Source organism: Nansenia antarctica, assembly GCF_963989245.1.
Source record: "Nansenia antarctica genome assembly, chromosome: 15".
Lineage (NCBI taxonomy): Eukaryota > Metazoa > Chordata > Actinopteri > Argentiniformes > Microstomatidae > Nansenia > Nansenia antarctica.
The window spans coordinates 22,838,920-22,860,763 of NC_137685.1; the positions used below are offsets into that span (position 1 = coordinate 22,838,920).

At 49.6% G+C, this 21,844-nt stretch overlaps 1 protein-coding gene across 1 annotated transcript in view; it reads left to right on the forward strand.

The window, feature by feature from the left end:
* chd5 (chromodomain helicase DNA binding protein 5) overlaps window positions 1-16,101 on the forward strand; it is a gene marked incomplete at both ends in the record, with an annotated part of 41,122 nt that extends 25,021 nt beyond the window's left edge. Inside the window, 7 exons of the mRNA XM_080546099.1 lie at window positions 302-448; window positions 650-758; window positions 872-1,004; window positions 4,337-4,536; window positions 13,703-13,922; window positions 14,683-14,803; window positions 15,974-16,101. Coding sequence (XP_080402225.1) covers window positions 302-448; window positions 650-758; window positions 872-1,004; window positions 4,337-4,536; window positions 13,703-13,922; window positions 14,683-14,803; window positions 15,974-16,101 — 1,058 coding nt within the window. The remainder of the gene's footprint in view (window positions 1-301; window positions 449-649; window positions 759-871; window positions 1,005-4,336; window positions 4,537-13,702; window positions 13,923-14,682; window positions 14,804-15,973) is intronic.
* Between the last annotated feature and the right edge of the window lie 5,743 nt (window positions 16,102-21,844).

Sequence of the window (21,844 nt, forward strand, 5' to 3'; positions counted from 1 at the left end):
GTTGTTGTTGTTGAGGAGATGAGCACCACAGTGAATGAGACAAGTTTTTTTGTTGTTGCAATTTTCTTTTTATTCAACAATAAGAACAATAATACAACAATTCAACATCAACAAAAACAAACAAAAGAAAAACATTAAAAGGAAAAGAAAAAGCTGTCATGTCTCAAGTCTGTGTCAATTGCCATAGAGTCCACTTCATCCATTTGTTGTCCATCTGTGGTCCTAAAAGTCGTAGTCTGTGAGTCAGAATGAGACGAGGTCTTGAGTGAGTCATCGCTCAGGTTTATTTCAATTTTCCCAGACGAGGCCAGGACCGAGGACCCGGCGGAAGGACGGCTGAACGGAGAGAAGGAGGAGGCGCGGGAGGAGGCGGAGGAGGTCAGGAGGGAGGAGAAGAACGGCTGCAAGGCCAGGTTCATGTTCAACATCGCTGACGGAGGCTTCACAGGTGAGGGGGGGGGATGGGCGGGAGGTAACAGTGGCGCGAGGCCGTGTTCCTCGACCCCGAATTTCACTTTGATAGGCAGGTGAACTCGGTGGTGAAGGGGTGTCGAGTGTCGTGTTTAAATGTGCTATATAAATACATTGGATTGAGTGATGTCTGACTGTTGTTGTTGTTGTTATTGTTGTTGTCGTCGTGCCCTCTCAGAGCTGCACACGCTGTGGCAGAACGAGGAGCGGGCGGCCGTGTCCTCCGGGAAGATGTATGACATCTGGCACCGTCGCCACGACTACTGGCTGCTGGCCGGCATCGTAACGTATCCTTCCACCCTACGTCAAATAGGGCCCCTACGTCAAATAGAGGCTAATTGCTTTTGAACGCCCCTCGTTAGCGTGCGTGTTCTCTCCTTGACCAGGGGCGCGACCACAGACATGGCTACGCCCGCTGGCAAGACATCCAGAACGACCCGCGCTACGCCATCCTCAACGAGCCCTTCAGGACCGAGATGCACAAAGGAAACTACCTGGAGATGAAGAACAAGTTCCTGGCTCGCCGCTTCAAGGTGAGGGGGGGGGGGGCCGTGGGGTCACTCTGTCCTGTGAGAGTGTTTAAGATAGTTCTGTATGAGTGTTTAAAATAGTTCTGTGTGAGTGTTTAAAATAGTTCTGTGTGAGTGTTTAAGATAGTTCTGTGTGAGTGTTTAAGATAGTTCTCTGTGAGTGTTTAAGATAGTTCTGTGTGAGTGTTTAAGATAGTTCTGTGTGAGTGTTTAAGATAGTTCTCTGTGAGTGTTTAAGATAGTTCTGTGTGAGTGTTTAAGATAGTTCTGTGAGAGTGTTTAAGATAGTTCTGTGTGAGTGTTTAAGATAGTCCTGTGTGAGTGTTTAAGATAGTTCTCTGTGAGTGTTTAAGATAGTTCTGTGTGAGTGTTTAAGATAGTTCTGTGTGAGTGTTTAAGATAGTCCTGTGTGAGTGTTTAAGATAGTTCTCTGTGAGTGTTTAAGATAGTTCTGTGTGAGTGTTTAAGATAGTTCTGTGTGAGTGTTTAAGATAGTTCTGTGTGAGTGTTTAATGCGGGGTACACACATAAGGAGTTTTTGGCCGGTTTTGGCACGATTTTCGGATGTCTGAAAACGACAGAAAACGCCCGGTTATCAGATGGATCTTAAGCGGGGTACACACATACAGATTTTCTGCGATTTCAGCGATTTTCGGATGTCTGAAAACAACAGAAAACGCCCGGTTATCAGATGGATCTTAACATTTTCCTATAACAGAATCCTGGGGTGTGAGGTGTGTTAAGAGTCAATCTCTCCCGCAAACCTGCTCGGAAAATGGGCGTGGCCGACAATCGTAAATGTGAAATGTGTTCAATACTTCCGACCAGAAACCATAGGGTTGCCAGATTGTTTGGTGGAATTAGCGGTTTTAGACTGTGGTTAGGGTGGAAAATATCATTCCCATCTGGCAACCCTGCTCGCCAATCAGGAAGCGAGCTGACTAGTCAGGGTACTACGTTAGATAATAATAACTTTATTTGTATAGCGCTTTTCCTGCAAACGTTGCGGCTCAAAGTGCTTTAAGCATTATATAATCTTAATTTAATTATTTTGTAATTTAAAGGCAATATTAAAAGGATGGGTTCACGCGAGATTTCTGGCTTGGGGAACGAGACTCTAGACTAGAGTCTGGAATCTGTCGTTCCCCACGCCCATTTTCCGAGCAGGTTGAGAGTTGATTGACAATTGAAGAGAATTGACTCTTAACACACCTCACACCCCAGGATTTTGTTATAGGAAAATGTTAAGATCCATCTGATAACCGGGCGTTTTCTGTTGTTTTCAGACATCCGAAAATTGCTGAAATCGCAGAAAATCCGTATGTGTGTACCCCGCTCAAGGCTGTTCAATCCAAGATTTTGTTTCTTCATGTGTGGGGTCTGTCTCAGATAAGATTTCGGTTAAGATTTTGAAAATCCTTATGTGTGTACCCCGCTTAAGATAGTTCTGTGTGAGTGTTTAAGATAGTTCTGTGTGAGTGTTTAAGATAGTCCTGTGAGTGTTTAAGATAGTTCTGTGAGTGTTTAAGATAGTTCTGTGTGAGTGTTTAAGATAGTTCTGTCTGAGTGTTTAAGATAGTTCTGTGTGAGTATTTAAGATAGTTCTGTGTGAGTGTTTAAGATAGTTCTGTGTGAGTATTTAAGATAGTTCTGTGTGAGTGTTTAAGATAGTTCTGTGAGTGTTTAAGATAGTTCTGTGCGAGTGTTTAAGATAGTTCTGTGTGAGTGTTTAAGATAGTTCTGTGTGAGTGTTTAAGATAGTTCTGTGTGAGTGTTTAAGATAGTTCTGTGAGGGTGTTTAAGATAGTCCTGTGTGAGTGTTTAAGATAGTTCTGTGTGAGTGTTTAAGATAGTTCTGTGTGAGTGTTTAAGATAGTTCTGTGTGAGTCTTTAAGATAGTTCTGTGTGAGTCTTTAAGATAGTTCTGTGTGAGTCTTTAAGATAGTTCTGTGTGGGTGTTTAAGATAGTTCTGTGAGGGTGTTTAAGATAGTTCTGTGTGAGGGTGTTTAAGATAGTCCCGTGTGAGTGTTTAAGATAGTTCTGTGTGAGTGTTTAAGATAGTTCTGTGTGAGTCTTTAAGATAGTTCTGTGTGAGTGTTTAAGATAGTTCTGTGAGTGTTTAAGATAGTTCTGTGTGAGTGTTTAAGATAGTTCTGTGTGAGTCTTTAAGATAGTTCTGTGTGAGTGTTTAAGATAGTTCTGTGAGGGTGTTTAAGATAGTTCTGTGTGAGGGTGTTTAAGATAGTTCTGTGTGAGGGTGTTTAAGATAGTTCTGTGAGTGTTTAAGATAGTTCTGTGTGAGTGTTTAAGATAGTTCTGTGAGGGTGTTTAAGATAGTTCTGTGTGAGTGTTTAAGATAGTTCTGTGTGAGTGTTTAAGATAGTTCTGTGTGAGTGTTTAAGATAGTTCTGTGTGAGTGTTTAAGATAGTTCTGTGAGGGTGTTTAAGATAGTTCTGTGAGTGTTTAAGATAGTTCTGTGTGAGTGTTTAAGATAGTTCTGTGAGGGTGTTTAAGATAGTTCTGTGAGTGTTTAAGATAGTTCTGTGTGAGTGTTTAAGATAGTTCTGTGTGAGTGTTTAAGATAGTTCTGTGAGTGTTTAAGATAGTTCTGTGTGAGTGTTTAAGATAGTTCTGTGTGAGTGTTTAAGATAGTTCTGTGTGAGTGTTTAAGATAGTTCTGTGTGAGTGTTTAAGATAGTATTTACTGTCAGAAATTCTTCTCTTAGGGAAAGCTGAGAGCCGGTTTGTTTCACAGAAAAGGCTTAAGCCTAATCCTGGACTAAATAACACTTGCGATGGAAAATCTCCACTGAGGATGCTTTTGAGTCAAGGATGAGTCTTAGTCTGCGTCCAAATAAAACAACCAGCCCATTGAGTACAGTAGTAAACACATTCTAACAACATTAGCGACAGCCTTGTCTGTGAACCCGGCCCTAAATGTACTGTAAATATTATTGCTACTCAGGTACAATGAGTTAAACACATTGTGACTCCTTAACCCTTGTTCTCTCTCTCTCTCTCTCACTCCCCCTCCTCTCTCTCCCTCCTCTCTCTTTCTCTCTCTCTCTCTCTCACTCCCCCTCCTCTCTCTCCCTCCTCTCTCTCTCTCTTTCTCTCTCTCTCACTCCCCCTCCTCTCTCTCCCTCCTCTCTCATCCTCTCTCTCTCTCTCTCTCTCTCTCTCACTCCCCCTCCTCTCTCTCCCTCCTCTCTCATCCTCTCTCTCTCTCTCTCTCTCACTCCCCCTCCTCTCTCATCCTCTCTCATCCTCTCTCATCCTCTCTCTCTCTCTCTCTCACTCCCCCTCCTCTCTCCTCCTCTCTCCCTCTCCTAGCTGCTGGAGCAGGCCCTGGTGATAGAGGAGCAGTTGAGGAGGGCGGCGTACCTGAACATGACTCAGGACCCGGGCCACCCTGCCATGGCGCTGAACACACGCTTCGCTGAGGTGGAGTGTTTGGCCGAGTCCCACCAGCACCTGTCTAAGGAGTCTCTGGCCGGGAACAAGCCTGCCAACGCTGTGCTGCACAAAGGTCTGTCTCTCTTACCCTGACCCTGACCCTGACACAGACACTGACCCTGACCCTGACTCTAACCCTAACACTGACTGTAATGAAGGCCCACAATTTAGAGCCAGTTAGTTTCCCCAAATCAGCCCTATTTTGCCCCTGTTATTTCCTTAATTATTTTCCATACTATTCATGTACGTTTTCATGAAGGTGTATGTATTGTTATTGTAATTGTATAAGTTCTGTCTTAGATTTGTTCAGTATTGTGCAAGCGCCAGATTAGTGGGCGTGGTTTTGATTGGCGTACGTGACTTGATGTATGTCCGGTTGGTGTCTATAGCGACGGAAGTGGTCTGTGCGTTAGAGTGACGAGAGTGAGAAGGAGAAGGAGAAGGAGCCCGAGGTGGAGATAGAGTACATCACAGAGGAACCAGAGATCTTCGACCCCAACTTCATCTTCTTCAAGAGGATCTTCGAGGCCTTCAAGCTGACAGACGACGTGAAGAAGAGTTCGGAGTTTTAGTGAGTTAACAGCGCTAGCCCAGTTTAGCTGTGTCACCGTTAGCCAGCCTTGCTAGCCGCCGGCTGCTAACGTTGGCGCATAGCGAGACCAAAGCCAAACAAAGCCGTCGCCTCCGAGGTGGATTGCGACCGACCGCTAACACCACCGGAGCTGACCGTGGACCACCGGACCTGAACCATTCACCCCTCGTCGTTTGCTACGAAGAAGCCCCTTTCCCTTCGAATTGCAACGTCACTCCCCCCCCCTTGTCTGCTGCCTTCCTCGAGTCGCATGCGGGCTCCGACCAGGCCTCAACGCGCTCATTTTCAGTCCGGGACTCTAAGCCTTTTCAGGCCAGGTACTGTGTGTGAGTGAGTGAGTGAGTGTGTGTGTGGCCGGCGGGGAGGGAGTATATTGGGATGTATATATAAGTTGTATAAATAAATGTGTTTGTTTATATTTGATACATTGCTGTGTGTTTAGTTGTCTGTATTGTTTAGTTTAACAGCAAATCTAGTATTGGGTTTAAGTATTGTCTTCTCGTGTGATTAACTGAGTTATAGCTTGTATTATAATATATTATATATATATAACTGTGATATGCTAGTCTAAAGGGTTGCTGGCGCCCCCTGCCTCTATCCTCCTACACTGCCGATTTAGCTCAGAGTTAGTTAGATAACCAGCCCTTCCTAAAATTCTACAGTCCTTTAGCTACTCCCTGGTTACAATTGGTCCTTCGAGCCGGATAGGTTGTGTAGTGATAGCATGGCTGAGCGCAGCCAACCAGACAAGACAGTTACCCCCCCTTCTCCGCCCCCTGAGCCAGAGCCACGACCACAGAGAGTCCCGCGGTTGCCTCAGAGGTTACAAGAGTATGAGCTTGAGCTCGAAAGCTCACTGAGTGGTAGTGAGGAGCGCACTCCACGGGATACAGTGGTCGGAGAGGCCGAGGTGTCCGCCGGCGCGCGGGTGGCTAGCACCGAGACAGCCATCAAAGAGCACCAGCCTGAGGATGAGATGGCAGAACAGCAGGGTTTTGCCGTAGAAACGGAAGAGCAGGAAGGAGAGGCCCGGTCTGACAGCGCCTGCGGGCGGAAGAGGGAGGGCCTCAGCCTTAACGATCTGCCTCCCAGTACGGCGCGCTCGAGACCTAGCTCCTGCCGTTCAGTGGCTTCCTCCCGGTCCAGGGTTTCCGTGGGCAGTTCTGCCTCTGGGGCGGATAGCATGCACTCCAGAGGGAGTAGTGCCGCGCTGTCAGAATGTATGCGCCAACAGGCCGAGATGGCGTTAGAGCGGGAACGCCTCCAGTTCGAGCGCGAGCGCCTCCAGATGGAGGGGGCGGAACGCGCGGCGGAGAGGCAGCGCCAGGAGGCGCTAGAACGTGAACGCCTCCAGATGGAAGGAGCGGAACGTGCGGCGGAGAGACAGCGCCAGGAGGCGTTAGAGAGGGAACGCATCCAGTTCGAGCGCGAGCGCCTCCAGATGGAGGGGGCGGAACGCGCGGCGGAGAGGCAGCGCCAGGAGGCGCTAGAACGTGAACGCCTCCAGATGGAGCGCGACCGCCTCCAGATGGAGAGAGAGCAACTGCACGCGGAGAAGATGGAGGAAGTGATGCAGACCATGCGCGACGTGTGCATCAGCAGAGCTCCGTCGGCCCGTAGCTCCAGAGCATCATCCGCACGGCCCTCTCGAGTGCCATCTCCTGAACCCCCCGCCGATGGCTCCATGACCCCCGCCATGACTGTCCAACTACAGGCCCAGCTGACCACCTTGAAGGAAGAGGACCAGGGACCCGACCGCTACGCGGCCCAGAGGGAGCCAGCGTCGCTGCCTGGGAGGGGAGCCATTCCCCAAGAGCGTAGCACACCCCTAGGTCCTCCAGTGAACCAAAAGGCATGCAGGCCGGACACCCAGACAGTCACTCCAGCCCCGATCATCCACTACAGGATGTTTCCCCAGGTGGAGGGACCCAAGTTCCCCTTCTTCAAGGACGAGGACAGGAGCCAGTATGTGGAACTACGCATCTGCCTAGACACGCTCTTGGACGACTCCTGCTCAGAGTCCTACAAATATGCGATTCTCCTTCAGCATGTGAGGAACCCCAGAGCCCACAACATGGTTCTGGCCCATGCCTCCGCACCGACACCTTACACCAGAGCGCTCGCCGACTTGGATGCCCGCTACGGTCGTCCCTGGAACCACGCCCTTGCTGAACTGCAAGCCCTCGAACAGCAGGCCCCCATCAAGGATGAACGGGCGCTGGATGACTTCGCGCTCCGCGTGCACACCTTGGTTGGAATGCTGAAGACGCAGGGCCCAGCTGGCGCCAGCGAGATCAACAGCACCTCCAACGTAGAGCGGCTGCTCCGCAAGATCCCACGCTTCCGGCAGGAGAGGTTCCGGCGACAGCAGCGCGTTCGTAACCCCGGGAAGTTGGGTCTGAGCATGGCTGCCTTCGCGGAGTTCCTACTGGAGGAAGTGCATGACACCAACGTAGACGCCATGGGTTACGCTGAGCCGAAGAAGGAGAGGGAGAAGGGAGACCGCTGGGACAGGCCGAGCTCGAACAGAGGACGCCCAGTAGGAGTGCTGCACACGGAGGAGGAGCCTCGGAGAGAGAGGAAAGCCCGACCTGAGGGAAAGGATTCCTCTCAACCCCCTCAAAAGGGACGGAGAGGTCCACCGCCATGTCCGTACTGCACCAGCGAGCACTGGTTCAATGAGTGCAGTGACTTCAACAACCTGAGTACCGAGGCCAAGCAGAGGTGGCTCGAGGAGAACAAGAGGTGCTGGAACTGTGGGCGCGACCATCTGGCTAAGAACTGCACCTTGAGGAGAAAGTGCAACCGCTGTGAGGAGGTCCACCTCAACATCCTACACGAGGTCTCCCTCGCCAGGTCCACGGAGGGCACCAGAATCCCTAGGTCCGGTAGCGCACCGGAAGAGGAAACACCTGTCTACTACCTAGACCCAACCCAGAGCAGCGGCTCCAAGGTCCTACTGAAGGTGGTGAAGGTCCGACTTCACCACAACAACGCGGTGTACGACACGTACGCCGTTCTAGACGACGGGTCGGAACGGACCATCCTTCTCCAGGAGGCAGTGCGCCAGTTGGGGCTCCAAGGGACTGAGGAGAAGCTGACTCTGCGCACGATACGTCGCGACCTTAAAGAGGTCACCGGGGCGAGAATCAACTTCTCTATCTCCCCGGCGGGGCGGCCGTCGGACAGATATCGGCTTCAGAATGTCTTCACCGCAGACCAGCTAGCGCTCTCCCGCTACGACTACCCCCTGGAGAGATTACGCGCAAGATATTCCCACCTACGGCGAGTAGACCTACATCCGATAGAAGGAGCGGAGCCAACCCTTCTCATCGGCTCGGACAACGCTGCACTGATCGTGTCGCTCCGTCCTCCGCTGAGAGGACCACGAGGCTGCCCGATGGCTGTTAAGACTGCGCTTGGGTGGGCCCTCCAAGGCGCTACCGAGTGGAGAGATAGAGACGGGAGAGCTACGTCATCCCTCCATGTCCGAACCGAAGAAGTGCAGACCATCAACTGCCTTCACACCAGTGTGGACTCCATGAATGCGGCGCTACTAGACAACGTCCAGAAGCTGTGGACGCTAGACGTTGCGCCCTACAAGAATGAGAAGCTCTACGTACGGTCAAAGGAGGACGTCTACGCCATAGACCTCCTTAAAGCAAAGACAGTGCGTATCGAAGTCCAGGGCGTGAAGAGATACGTCACACCACTACTCCGAAGAGAACCCATGCCAGAGTTTCGAGTATCCCCTCGAACCGTCCTACAGTGTCTGACCAGCACTGAGAAGCGTATGAGGAAGGACGAGGTCCTTGCTGCTTCTTACAGAACGGAGATGAAGAAACTGACGGAGTCCGGTCTGGTGAAGAAGCTTGAGCCAGCCGAGGCGAACCAGAGTGCCGAGTCTTGGTACCTCCCGCACCACAATGTTCACCACAACGGGAAGAACCGAGTGGTCTTCAACTGTAGCTACCAGGTGGGGAAGCTCAACCTCAACCACTATCTTCTCCCTGGTCCAACCTTGACCCCAGCCCTCTTGGGAGTTCTGGTGCGATTCCGTCAGCAGCCGATCGCAGTCAGTGGTGACATTAAGCGAATGTTTCACCAGGTCAGGATGTTGGAGGAAGACAAGCCACTCATGAGGTTTCTCTGGAGAGAGGACCCGAGCGACCCCGACCCCTCTATCTACCAGTGGGAGGTGCTACCCTTCGGGACAACCTGCAGCCCCTGTTGCGCCACCTATGCGCTACAGACTCACGCCGCGCAGGAGACGGCACCTCCTGGAGTGTTTGACGCCGTCCATAAGAGCTTTTACGTGGACAACTGCCTCCACAGTTCGAAGACAGCCACGGAAGCCCGCCAGCTAGTCCAGGACCTGCGTGCTCATCTCCAGGAGGGTGGATTTGAGATCTGCCAGTGGGCCAGCAACGACCCGCAAGTCATCAGAGACCTCCCGGAGGAGGCCACCTCGACCAGCAGCGAGGCTTGGGTCTCTCACTCACCAGATGATGCTCAGGAGATGACGCTCGGACTTATCTGGCAGTTCCAGACCGACACTCTACGCTATCGCAATAAGCCTGCCAAGCCCCAACGCGTCACGATGAGAACGATATACAGCACTCTAGCGAGCCAGTACGACCCACTGGGATATATCGCTCCCTTCACGACGATGGCCAAGGTGCTTGTCCGGGAGCTGTGGGCCCAAGAACGAGGATGGGACGATCCTCTGCCTCGTCACCTAGAAGAGAAGTGGAAGGCCTGGGAGCAGGAACTTCCCACTCTCCAGCACATCAAGCTGCAGCGGAGCTACTTCCCTCCCTCCACGGACCTAGAGAGGAGTGTCATCACGCTACATGTATTCTGCGACGCCTCGGAGATGGCGTACGGGTCCGTGGCATACGTCAGAGCGGCAGAGCTTGGAGGTGAAGTCCACGTCTCGTTTGTCCTGGCACGTTCCCGAGTGGCGCCGAAAAAGCAACAGTCCATCCCAAGACTGGAGCTGTGTGCTGCCCTGAACGGCGCGCAACTGGGAAGGTTCCTGCTCGACGAGCTCCAGCTACCTCTGATGAGCGTCACCATGTGGTCAGACTCAACTACCGTCCTCCAGTGGTTGAAGTCCAGCTCATGTCGGTATAAGGTGTTCGTGGGCACCCGAGTCGCAGAGATTCTGGAGTTGACTGAGGTGAACTGCTGGCGTTATGTAGACACCAAGAGGAACCCTGCTGACGTCATCACGAGAGGGGCAACTCTCCAGGATCTGGCTGAGCCCCACCTGTATCACACGGGACCAGACTTCCTACAGGAGCGGGAGTCAGAGTGGCCAGCCACGCCGGCGTTAGCAGAAGACAGAGAGGACAAAGAGCTGCGTAAGACGTTGTTCTGCGGAGCCACCCAGGTCGTAGACCCTGAGACTACTCCGGGAGAGGAGTGTGAGACGCTCGAAGAGCTGCAGAAGAGGATGTTCTGCTCCAAGGCCGGTCTACCCCTAGATACTACGCTCAGCGCCGAAGATTACACCGCGGCGGAGCTCCTGGTGCTGCAGAGTGCCCAACAGGATGCCTTCTCCCGAGAGCTGGAGTGTCTCGAGAAAGGGAAGCCGATCCCCTCGGACAGTAGACTCCGCGGCTTAGCTCCAGAGCTCGACGGTGTTCTCATTCGCGTGGGTGGCAGACTGCGCCGCGCTCAAGATCTAGACCTAGACACGAAGCATCCCATCGTGCTTCCCACTAAGCATCAGGTCACCAGATTGGTCATCAAGCACCATGATGACAAAGTGCAGCACGCGGGTGGAGAGCGTGTCTTCGCGGAGGTACGACGGAGATTCTGGATACTCCATGGACGGGAGGCGGTACGGAGATATCAAAGGTCCTGCTCGGACTGCCAGAGGTGGCGAGCCACGCCGCCGCAGCCCATGATGTCCGATCTGCCCGAGGACCGGCTGCGACTGAGACAGGCTCCGTTCCACTCTACTGGGGTCGACTGTTTCGGGCCACTCCTAGTCCGAAACCGGCGAGCCTCCGAAAAGCGGTGGGGCATCATCTACACGTGCCTGACGACGAGAGCAATGCACCTTGAAGTTCTGCACCAGCTCACAAGCGACAGCTTCCTCATGTCCTTCAAGAGGTTCACCTCCAGGCGAGGGACCCCTAAGACCCTCCGGTCGGACAGAGGCACCAACTTCGTCGGTGGTGAGGCCGAGCTGAGGGCGAGCTACGCTGCGATGACTGAGGAGGCCCGTGACAGACTCGCCTCCCAGCAAGTGAAGTTTGAGTTCAACCCCCCAAATGCTCCACACTTCGGGGGAGCCTGGGAGCGGGAGATTCGCTCAGTAAAGAACGTCCTACGTACCATTCTCGGACAGAAGGTGCCTACCGATGAGGTGCTCGAGACTGTACTAGCAGAGATTGAGGGCATCTTGAACTCCCGGCCCCTAGGCTATACCTCCAGTGATGTAGCAGATCTGGATCCCATTACGCCCAACTTCTTGCTGATGGGGCGGCGAGACTCTGCACTGCCTCAGGTAGTCTACGACCCTGCAGAGCTCACCGGAAGAAGATGGTGGAGGCACAGCCAGGTGCTCGCGGACCAGTTTTGGAGGCAGTTCATACTGCACTACCTGCCGACCCTGCAAGTCAGGCAGAAGTGGACGAGGGAGAGAGACAACTTGTCCGAAGGTGCCGTGGTACTGGTGATCGACCAGTCCCTTCCACGCGCCGCCTGGCAGACAGGCAGAGTGACCAAGGTCCTGCCGGGTCCGGATGGAAGGGTGCGGACGGCCATCGTGGACGTTGGTGGTCGCACTTACACCCGACCTGTGGCACGCCTGATTGAGCTCCCTCAAATTACAAAGGACACTATCACCTCATACCTCACGCTGCTAGAGCAGCCTAGCCAGTGTGCCTTCCATAGTTAAATGAAACCGAGGGTTTCATGGGGCGGCTGTAATGAAGGCCCACAATTTAGAGCCAGTTAGTTTCCCCAAATCAGCCCTATTTTGCCCCTGTTATTTCCTTAATTATTTTCCATACTATTCATGTACGTTTTCATGAAGGTGTATGTATTGTTATTGTAATTGTATAAGTTCTGTCTTAGATTTGTTCAGTATTGTGCAAGCGCCAGATTAGTGGGCGTGGTTTTGATTGGCGTACGTGACTTGATGTATGTCCGGTTGGTGTCTATAGCGACGGAAGTGGTCTGTGCGTTAGAGTGACGAGAGTGAGAAGGAGAAGGAGAAGGAGCCCGAGGTGGAGATAGAGTACATCACAGAGGAACCAGAGATCTTCGACCCCAACTTCATCTTCTTCAAGAGGATCTTCGAGGCCTTCAAGCTGACAGACGACGTGAAGAAGAGTTCGGAGTTTTAGTGAGTTAACAGCGCTAGCCCAGTTTAGCTGTGTCACCGTTAGCCAGCCTTGCTAGCCGCCGGCTGCTAACGTTGGCGCATAGCGAGACCAAAGCCAAACAAAGCCGTCGCCTCCGAGGTGGATTGCGACCGACCGCTAACACCACCGGAGCTGACCGTGGACCACCGGACCTGAACCATTCACCCCTCGTCGTTTGCTACGAAGAAGCCCCTTTCCCTTCGAATTGCAACGTCACTCCCCCCCCCTTGTCTGCTGCCTTCCTCGAGTCGCATGCGGGCTCCGACCAGGCCTCAACGCGCTCATTTTCAGTCCGGGACTCTAAGCCTTTTCAGGCCAGGTACTGTGTGTGAGTGAGTGAGTGAGTGTGTGTGTGGCCGGCGGGGAGGGAGTATATTGGGATGTATATATAAGTTGTATAAATAAATGTGTTTGTTTATATTTGATACATTGCTGTGTGTTTAGTTGTCTGTATTGTTTAGTTTAACAGCAAATCTAGTATTGGGTTTAAGTATTGTCTTCTCGTGTGATTAACTGAGTTATAGCTTGTATTATAATATATTATATATATATAACTGTGATATGCTAGTCTAAAGGGTTGCTGGCGCCCCCTGCCTCTATCCTCCTACACTGCCGATTTAGCTCAGAGTTAGTTAGATAACCAGCCCTTCCTAAAATTCTACAGTCCTTTAGCTACTCCCTGGTTACACTGACCCTGACCCTGACCCTAACCCTAACACTGACCCTGACTCTAACCCTGACCCTGACACTGACCCTGACACTGACCCTGACCCTGACCCTGACACTGACACTGACCCTGACCCTGACCCTGACCCTGTCCCTGTCCCTGTCCCTGTCCCTAACCCTGACCCTAACCCTGACCCTGACACTGACCCTGACCCTGACCCTGACTCTGACCCTAACACTGACCCTGACCCTGACACTGACACTGACCCTGACTCTAACCCTGACCCTGACACTGACCCTGACCCTAACCCTGACCCTGACACTGACCCTGACCCTGACCGAGACACTGACACAGACACTGACCCTGACCCTAACCCCGACCCTGACTCTAACCCTGACACTGACCCTAACCCTGACCCTAACCCTGACCCTGACCCTAACACTGACCCTAACCCTGACCTTGACTCTAACCCTGACACTGACCCTGACACTGACCCTAACCCTAACCCTGACACTGACCCTGACCCAGACCCTGACCCTTACCCTAACACTGACCCTGACCCTAACCCTGACACTGACCCTAACACTGACACTGACACTGACCCTGACCCTAACCCTAACCCTAACCCTGACCCTGCGTGTGTGTGTGTGTGTTCCAGTGTTGAACCAGCTGGAGGAGCTGCTCAGTGACATGAAGGCGGACGTGACCCGCCTACCCAACATGCTGTGCAGGATCCCGCCGGTGTCGGCCCGCCTGCAGATGTCGGAGAGGACCATCCTGAGTCGCCTCACCAGCCGGGGGAACGAGCCCCCGCCACAACAGGTGGGCACCGGGCAGGGCAGGGGGGGGGGGGGGGGGCAGGGGGGGGCACGGGGGGGGGGGGCATGGGTGGTGCTGGTTACTAGCTTAGGCCAGTTGCATAAACAGATATATATATATATATATATTTTTTATATCGTTAGCCTCATAGCGTAATTGCCTAAGACATATTTTGGCATTTTTGACGCGACAGACAAAAGATGACTTGACCACAAGTGAAGCATGACTTGAAGCAATTATGCTATGAGGCTAACGATATGTTTTTAGAACATTTCTGCTTTATTAGGGTTAGGGTTAGAGGGGTAGAGACAGTAGAGATTGACGGGAAGGATAGGCGAGAGAGAGAGAGAGAGGAGGGATGACAGGAAGGATAGGTGAGAGAGAGAGAGGAGGGATGACAGGAAGGATAGGTGAGAGGGAGAGAGGAGGAATGACATGCAGGATAGGTGAGAGAGAGAGAGGAGGGATGACAGGAAGGATAGGTGAGAGAGAGAGAGGAGGGATGACAGGAAGGATAGGTGAGAGAGAGAGAGGAGGGATGAGAGGAAGGATAGGTGAGAGAGAGAGAGGAGGGATGACAGGAAGGATAGGTGAGAGAGAGAGAGAGAGAGAGAGAGAGGAGGGATGACAGGAAGGATAGGTGAGGGAGAGAGAGGAGGGATGACATGCAGGATAGGTCGATGGCCCGCAATCGAACCAGGGACCCTGCGATTACGTGTGCTTGGTGAGGTCTAAAATGCGTTCATGTGTGTTCGTTCTGCAGCCCTTTTCCCAGGGTTCCTTCGCCTGCACCCAGATGTACGGCGGGGGGTTTGGGGGCTTCCGGGGTCCCGGGGGAGGAGCCATGGTCAACTATAGCCAGATGCCTCTGGGACCCTACGTCAGTGGTGAGACACCTACAACTCCCTCCTTACTCCTTTGGGGCGGCTGTGGCGCAGGAGGTAGAGTTGCCGTCTAATGATTACAAGGTTGGCAGATCGGTGGTTCGAGCCCCGTCTGGCCAGATGTCGAAGTGTCCTTGGGCAAGACACTGAACCCCAAAATTGCTCCCAGTGAGCGGGCCAGCGCCTTGCATGGTAGCTTGCCGCCATTGGTGTGTGAATGTGTGTGTGAATGGGTGAATGAGAGGCCGTTGTAATGCGCTTTGGAGCAGCAAAAAAAGCGCTATATAAGTACAGTCCATTTACCATTTACCATTTACTTACTGACTCCTTTCATGTTCTTGTTGAGGAAGGCACTTAAAGGGTTGATAAGGTGGTTCCTTATCTTCCATGGGCCAGGAGAAATATCCATGATTCAGAGTTGTATAAATAGCCATCGCTAGAGAGAGTGGGCATCTTTAAAAGAAAGCTTCAAACACCTAACTTTTTTTAGCCTGGCTTTTATCTAGTGTTTATCTCAACTTGCACTTTTACTTTTATTTCTTATCTTCTGTTTCTTGTTTTATTCCTGAATTTTTTAGTTTTATTGTGATGTATCTTATCTATATTTCTCATCGCTTATTTGTTATTTTATTGTGTTGTATTTTATTTATTCATTTTCATTTTGTTTTTATTTTTTACTTTGCTTGATTGACTAACGAAAAACAATGGGGGTGATGGGGGCTCTAAACTATTGTTAAACACTTGTGGCCACAATCACCTCAAATTAACTCTCTGACATGGTTGGATGTTACCTAGAGGTGATTTGGCCACAAACGCGGTGGCTTAAGTAGTGGCTATTTAAACAACTCTGAACTTTTTTTTTCTTCTTTTTTTTTTCATGCTCCATAGACTACTGTCAAGGTAAAGGAACCATCTCCCTCAGTTTGTGACTTTCATTTTCATGAATTGTCCAGTTCTGTTCTGTTAGTCAGCGCCTCATCTTGGGCGTGTCCTTAATACTGCATGTTTATACTGCATGTTCTCTACCAGAGTTGATATGACATCATCCCATACAAAGAGATTACCAACAGGAACTGTCTCCTCTTTCTTGGATTGTCTTCCTGACTAAATAAATCCCACTGTGTGAATCATGTCTCCACCCCCCCCTCCCCCCCCCTCCTCCCCCCCTAGTGTCATCCAACGGCCCCCCTCTCCCCTCCTGCCATCTGGACAAGAAGTCCCTGGACCCTCTGAGAGACGTCAGTACGCCAGATCTCAAATCAGGGAAGCCCAGTGATGTCATCTGTATCGAGGACTAAAAACCATCTCCCCAACCACTGACCTGGGATCAGCCAACGCCCGGTGATGTCATCTGTATGGAGGATTTAAACCATCTATCATTTAACCAGATCAGCCGACACCCTGTGATGTCATCACCTGGATGGAGGAGTTTTAGACCATCTCCCCAACACTGACCTCAAGTCAGAGTAAGACCTACGGATGTCGCCTGATCCCGTCCTACTCCCTACACGTACACGACACGCCGACCAGCGAACTTGAATTAAAGAAGCTCTGCATTTATGGAAATACGAGGATGAAAAAGAAAAAAAAATCGTATGAAAAATACACAGATGTATCTATTCTAATCTTATCAATTGCACTTTTAATCTTTCGAGGAATTCATCGACATATTTCTGTAGGTACTCGTATTTTGCTTTTCTTACTTCGTCGATTGAAACGACGGAGGTTCTTTGGACGGAAGTCGTCGAGGATGTGATTGTGTCTCTCTGCTCCTGTACTTGGTTACCTGGAAGAGACAGGATGGGCTGGGGGTCCGTCTGGGGGTCCCTGGTGGTCCCTGAGCCTGAGGACTGTGTCGAGGTGTCCGTGTTCAGAGACTCCTGGACGGGGACGTGGGGACGTGGGCGCTCGTTCATATCCTGGCTTGGCTTGTGGCCTGGCTCCTCAATGCTGTGTGTTTTCCTCTGCATCCATCCGTCTTGCCTATTCACTGTGCATTGTGACTGCCCCCTGCTGGTGACTGTGTTGCACAGCACTCCCCGACATGCAAAGACAAAGACACGAGACACACCGCCAACAATGGCCCGAATGTTTGTTTCCACCTTGGAGCGGTGTACTGATGTTAGGAGGGTGCTGCTACTGCAGACTATGATTCTACTTTTACTAAAACATTTAGTTTTTTTATCATGTTTATGTTGTGGCCAAATGGCAGAGCCTTGAGTTGGGAAGATCCAAGTGACTTTTGTGAATTATAGCTGCACTATACCCCTCAACCCCCCCACCCCCCCCACCCCCCCCTCCTTAAGACTGCCCCCCCCCCTGGCCTGGAGGAGGAAGTGGTCCCTACCATGACTGTGCAGTTACCCTGCTGCGTTCACTACTCACCCCCTTGGGGGGGTCGTCCACCTTGGATGGAGGGGGGGGGGGGGGGTACCCTACTGTCCATAGTCAAAGAGACTGCTGTATTTTGCCTCTCATAGGCCTAATCAACTCAAAGGCAACTAACACGTACATGCATACATACATACATACATACATACATAACAACTGTGACTGGATCAGAGATAAACATTACATAGAGGTATACTTCTGAACAGTAACTGTGGAACGGTCTGTTACAGGTTTTCAGAAAAGACACGGCCATTCTGTACACGGTACAGTATATACATGCATACCTTTCTGCTTTATGAATATTATCAACAGCTTGTTAACGGCCACAAACACTGGGAGGGGAGGAGGGGGTCATGACTGACCAGAGTGTGTCGTGTTGCGCTGTGAAACAGAATCTCTTCCTGTCTGTCGACATGCAATCGACATGTGGTGGGGTCAAAGGTTAGAGGTCAGAGAGGCCAGAGCATGCTAGATGGGAGCTATTCTGTTTGCTTGCAGTGTCATCCCTTAGACACTCCCCCCCCCCCCCCCCCGCCCCCTCCCTCTTCCATAGTGAGAAATGAAAATAAGAGCTTATGACACTATGTCACCTTTTGGCTTACGTTACATGTTCTTTTAACAAAAACTGTGCATCGTGTGTTTTCTTCATGTTAAGGTAAAGAGAGATGTCAGTACTTACTGATTCAGTGCCACTAAAACTAGGGCTGCTTCTACAGTGGATCCTGGATGAGTGATGGCCTACACATCCTGATATGATATTAATATTTTCCTAAAATATGAAGATGGTAATGACTTGTACGAGTGTATTATCCAGAAATGATCATCTTATCCTAGATATTAACCATCAAGTACCAGTGTTGGACAGCCTTAACTCAAAGAACTAACTAAAACGCTCTTTTATTTCCTGTTTCGTTTATGTGTTTCTGTTATTATGTATTGGTTCTTGGGGAAGAGAACTATTTATTAGGTGTTGTGAGGACTCGACCGAAGAGAAGACAGCATGGCGTACACTTGATAAAAACTGCTCAATCCATCTGTCTCTGCTTACGTGATTGTCCAAAGTGAATCTACCTTTTATATGTTCATGGATACTTTCTTTGTTATTTTTTTCCAATGTGTGAATGTTTGTATTCAATCTTCTCATTGAAAACCTTCAATGACGTGTTTTGCTCTTATTTTGTCCCCCCCCCAAAGACTTGAGGCATTATAACCTTTTTGTATTGTTTTTAATGACATTGCTGTCGCACTTATGTGGTATTGGAGTTATCGAGAGGGGAATTGTGAACGGACCATCCTGAACCTGAGAGATAGTTGGATATAAGGTGTGATTGTACCGTTATAAAGCTCTGCTCTGGGCTTTTTCACATGAATGTCCTAAGGTGCTCTGTCCTGCCACCTACTGGCTGTATTGTGTAACTGCACAGTGTCTGCCTTGGTTTTGGCAGACAAAGCACTTTACCTGAAAGTAGACCTGGGAGCACCACAAAACATTGATTGACCCCCTTAACATATCAGATTACACCAACAGGTATTGGCCCCTCAGCGCAACTCGGAACCATGGGGCACATATCAGTTCTTAGGCTTTTCTGTCGCACCCAATGCAGTGAGTGTTTATCGGTACTGTTTTGTTCATGGAAGTGTACAGTTTGAAGTGTTTCTGTTTCGGCCCATCTTTCATTCGGTCATTCCTGATCTGGTCCCTACAGGACACGCTGTAAAGTAATGTAAGTTTGGGTAGTTTGGATGCCTTATCATTTCTTGAAATGAGGCATCTGCACACCAATGTATCCGTTAGCAACATGTACATACTGAAGAGGTTTCCGGAAGCTCTCTCTCTCTCTCTCCCTCTCCTGCTCTTATAGGTCATCTTATAGGTCAATCTACCTAGCTACACATGTGTGAGGAACGTGAATGTTACCGGGCAGTTGTCATGGGAACTGCAGTGTACTGATGGTGTCCAATCAGATCCACACGTCTGTTCCACTTTCGGAGTGCCGATAAACGACGACTATGAAAAATGAAAATGTTTAAATGAAATGCAATCAAACTGAAGTCACTATGAATGTAACGTGTATGTAAGAAAAAGGCTTCAGTCTAATACTATAAATATATTTACAATATATGTACATGCGTATAAACAAGGCTTCAAAAGCTACCAAAAGACCCTGGAATAAAGGCACCTTCGTTGCAGTAAATGCACAGCATGTGAAACGTTTTGTATGAAGGTTCACTTTGGAATACGAAGGGGATTGTGGCTCTGTGTAGCTAACTTTGAATGCCATTGCTCTGTGTAGCTAGCTTTGAGGGCCAGTGAAGGACATGGTCAAGTCTGTTAGCCAACTTTGACAGATATTGAAGGAGATGGTGGTTCTGTGTAGCTAGCTTTGACAGACAGAATGACGTTGGGGCTCTGTGTAGCTAGCTTTGAGAGACGTTGAATTCAAGCAGTGCGATTATTATGGTACAGATGTATGTGCTTTTCAGCAAAATGAATGAAAAAAAAGTGAATTGTCATCTTTTACTTTGTACTCTGTGTATTTGTTCAATGTGTTTTAATAAATCCTCTCGACAATAAAAAACACCTGTCTCATTTTTTTTTTTAACTTAAGGCACCCTCACCAGAGAGTGAAAATCTGAAACATTGGAATTCACATACAGTGATGCTTGAAAGTATGTGAACCCCTTGTGCAATTATAGATTGTTTTAGTTTTTTACCATGAAATATTTATTAAATCAGAACCAGTCTTTTTTATCTGACATAACAGGTTTATATTGACCAATTCCTTATGTTGGTTTAGAGGGAATCATGTGTGTAAACCAACATATAGAATTTGTAAATATAAACCTGTTATGTCAGATAAAAAAGACTGGTTCTGATTAAATAAAGATTTTATGGTAAAAACAAAAAAGGGGTTCACATACTTTCAAGCATCACATTGTTGAAAATCAATGACACATTCGCAAGTCAAGTAACACAGCTTATTTATTTTAAATAAAAAAATGTAGTGTTATGGTTAACTAGGGGTTACTCACCGAATCCATTGCATAGCGAGTGTGTCATTGATTTTCAACAACATTGAAATGTATTTAAAATGTTCCGAATAAAAGTCAGAACAATTTGATTGGTTGCCGACTTGATCCCGGTTTCATCAGCTGCCATCATGTATAGAAACATTTTCTGATCAGAATCAGACTAGAGTGGAGAAGCTTGGCTTGATAAAGAAGGCTGACCCCACAGCTTAACACTCGAACAGCCGTGCCTTTTTACCTACTAAATGACCCTCTTTAGAATGTAAATCTACTACTTACACACAACGACCACTAGTTGGCCTGGCTTGTAAATTAGCCTGCCTCCAACACAGAAAAACTGCAAAATAGCTTTATGCTAGCTTATCCTGTTGCGATGTAGAACATGTAAGGATACTGGGTGGTAGAACGCACATATCTAGGAAAAGTCATGAAAGGAGGGTCCTGAAATCTTATTGAGTGCAAAGATATAACAAGTTTTTTTACTCACTTACTTTTACTGGCTGATTAAGTGTTAACCTTATGTAGTGACAATGTCAGGGCCCTGCTCCGGGCCTCTCAGATACTGCCAGAGTACAGTGAATGTGCGTAGCAGCAGAAATAGAGCCTTCCATATTAATAGGTCGGAGGTCAGATCAGATTCAGCCAATCAGAGCATTGACTATTTTCCCTCCCTTGTGCTCTAGAGGTCATGTCCCTATCCCTCTCTGTGTCTCTCCCTCTCTCTCACTGTCTGTCATACAGATGTCTGTCTGCTTGTCTGTCTGTTTCTCTCTCTCTCTCTCTCTCTCACACACACACACACACACGCACACACACACACACACACACACACACACACACACTCTTTCTAACTGTCATCCCTTTCTTCTCCAATCCCTCAGTTTTACTTTCCAGACCCCCTTTCCAAGAACAGATGCTCTCTCTCTCTCTCTCTCTCTCTCTCTCTCTCTCTCTCTCTCTCTCTCTCTCTCTCTCTCTCTCTCTCTCTCTCTCTCTCTCTCTCTCACACACACACACACACACACACACACACACACACACACACACACTCTCATACTTTTTGGGATATCAACAACTTTGTTTGTTTAAGTTGTGAATGGCTTTGCACTGACTTGGTACTTCTCTGTCCCAAGTGCTTGGCTTGGTGATGTCATCAGCAACAATAAAGCCAAGAGCTTCCCTTCCTTGTCAGGCTGACTTCCCCCTCCTAATTCCTCTGGCCCCGCCCCCCCCCCCCCACTACATCTGAATATCTGCTCTGATTGGATCACACACCGTCCTCCAGGTTTCCCATTGGCCAATGCTCAGCCTTCGGCTCCTCTCGTCATAGGCTGGGGGCCTCCTCTGGCTGCTTTGTGGAGCTGTCTGTTAAACGGCAGGGGGGCAGAGAGAGAGGGAGAGAAGGAGGGGCAGAGAGAGAGAGAGAGAGAGAGAGAGAGAGAGAGAGAGAGAGAGAGAGAGAGAGGGAGAGAAGGAGGGGACTGAACCAAAGCAAGCAGAGAGAGAAATGGGAGGGGGGGAAAAGGACAAGCTAAAATAAGGAGAGAAAGAGAAAGAGGAGAGAGGGAGAGGGAGGGACTGAACCATAAGGGGCGAGAGAAGGAGAGAAAGAGGGGAGGG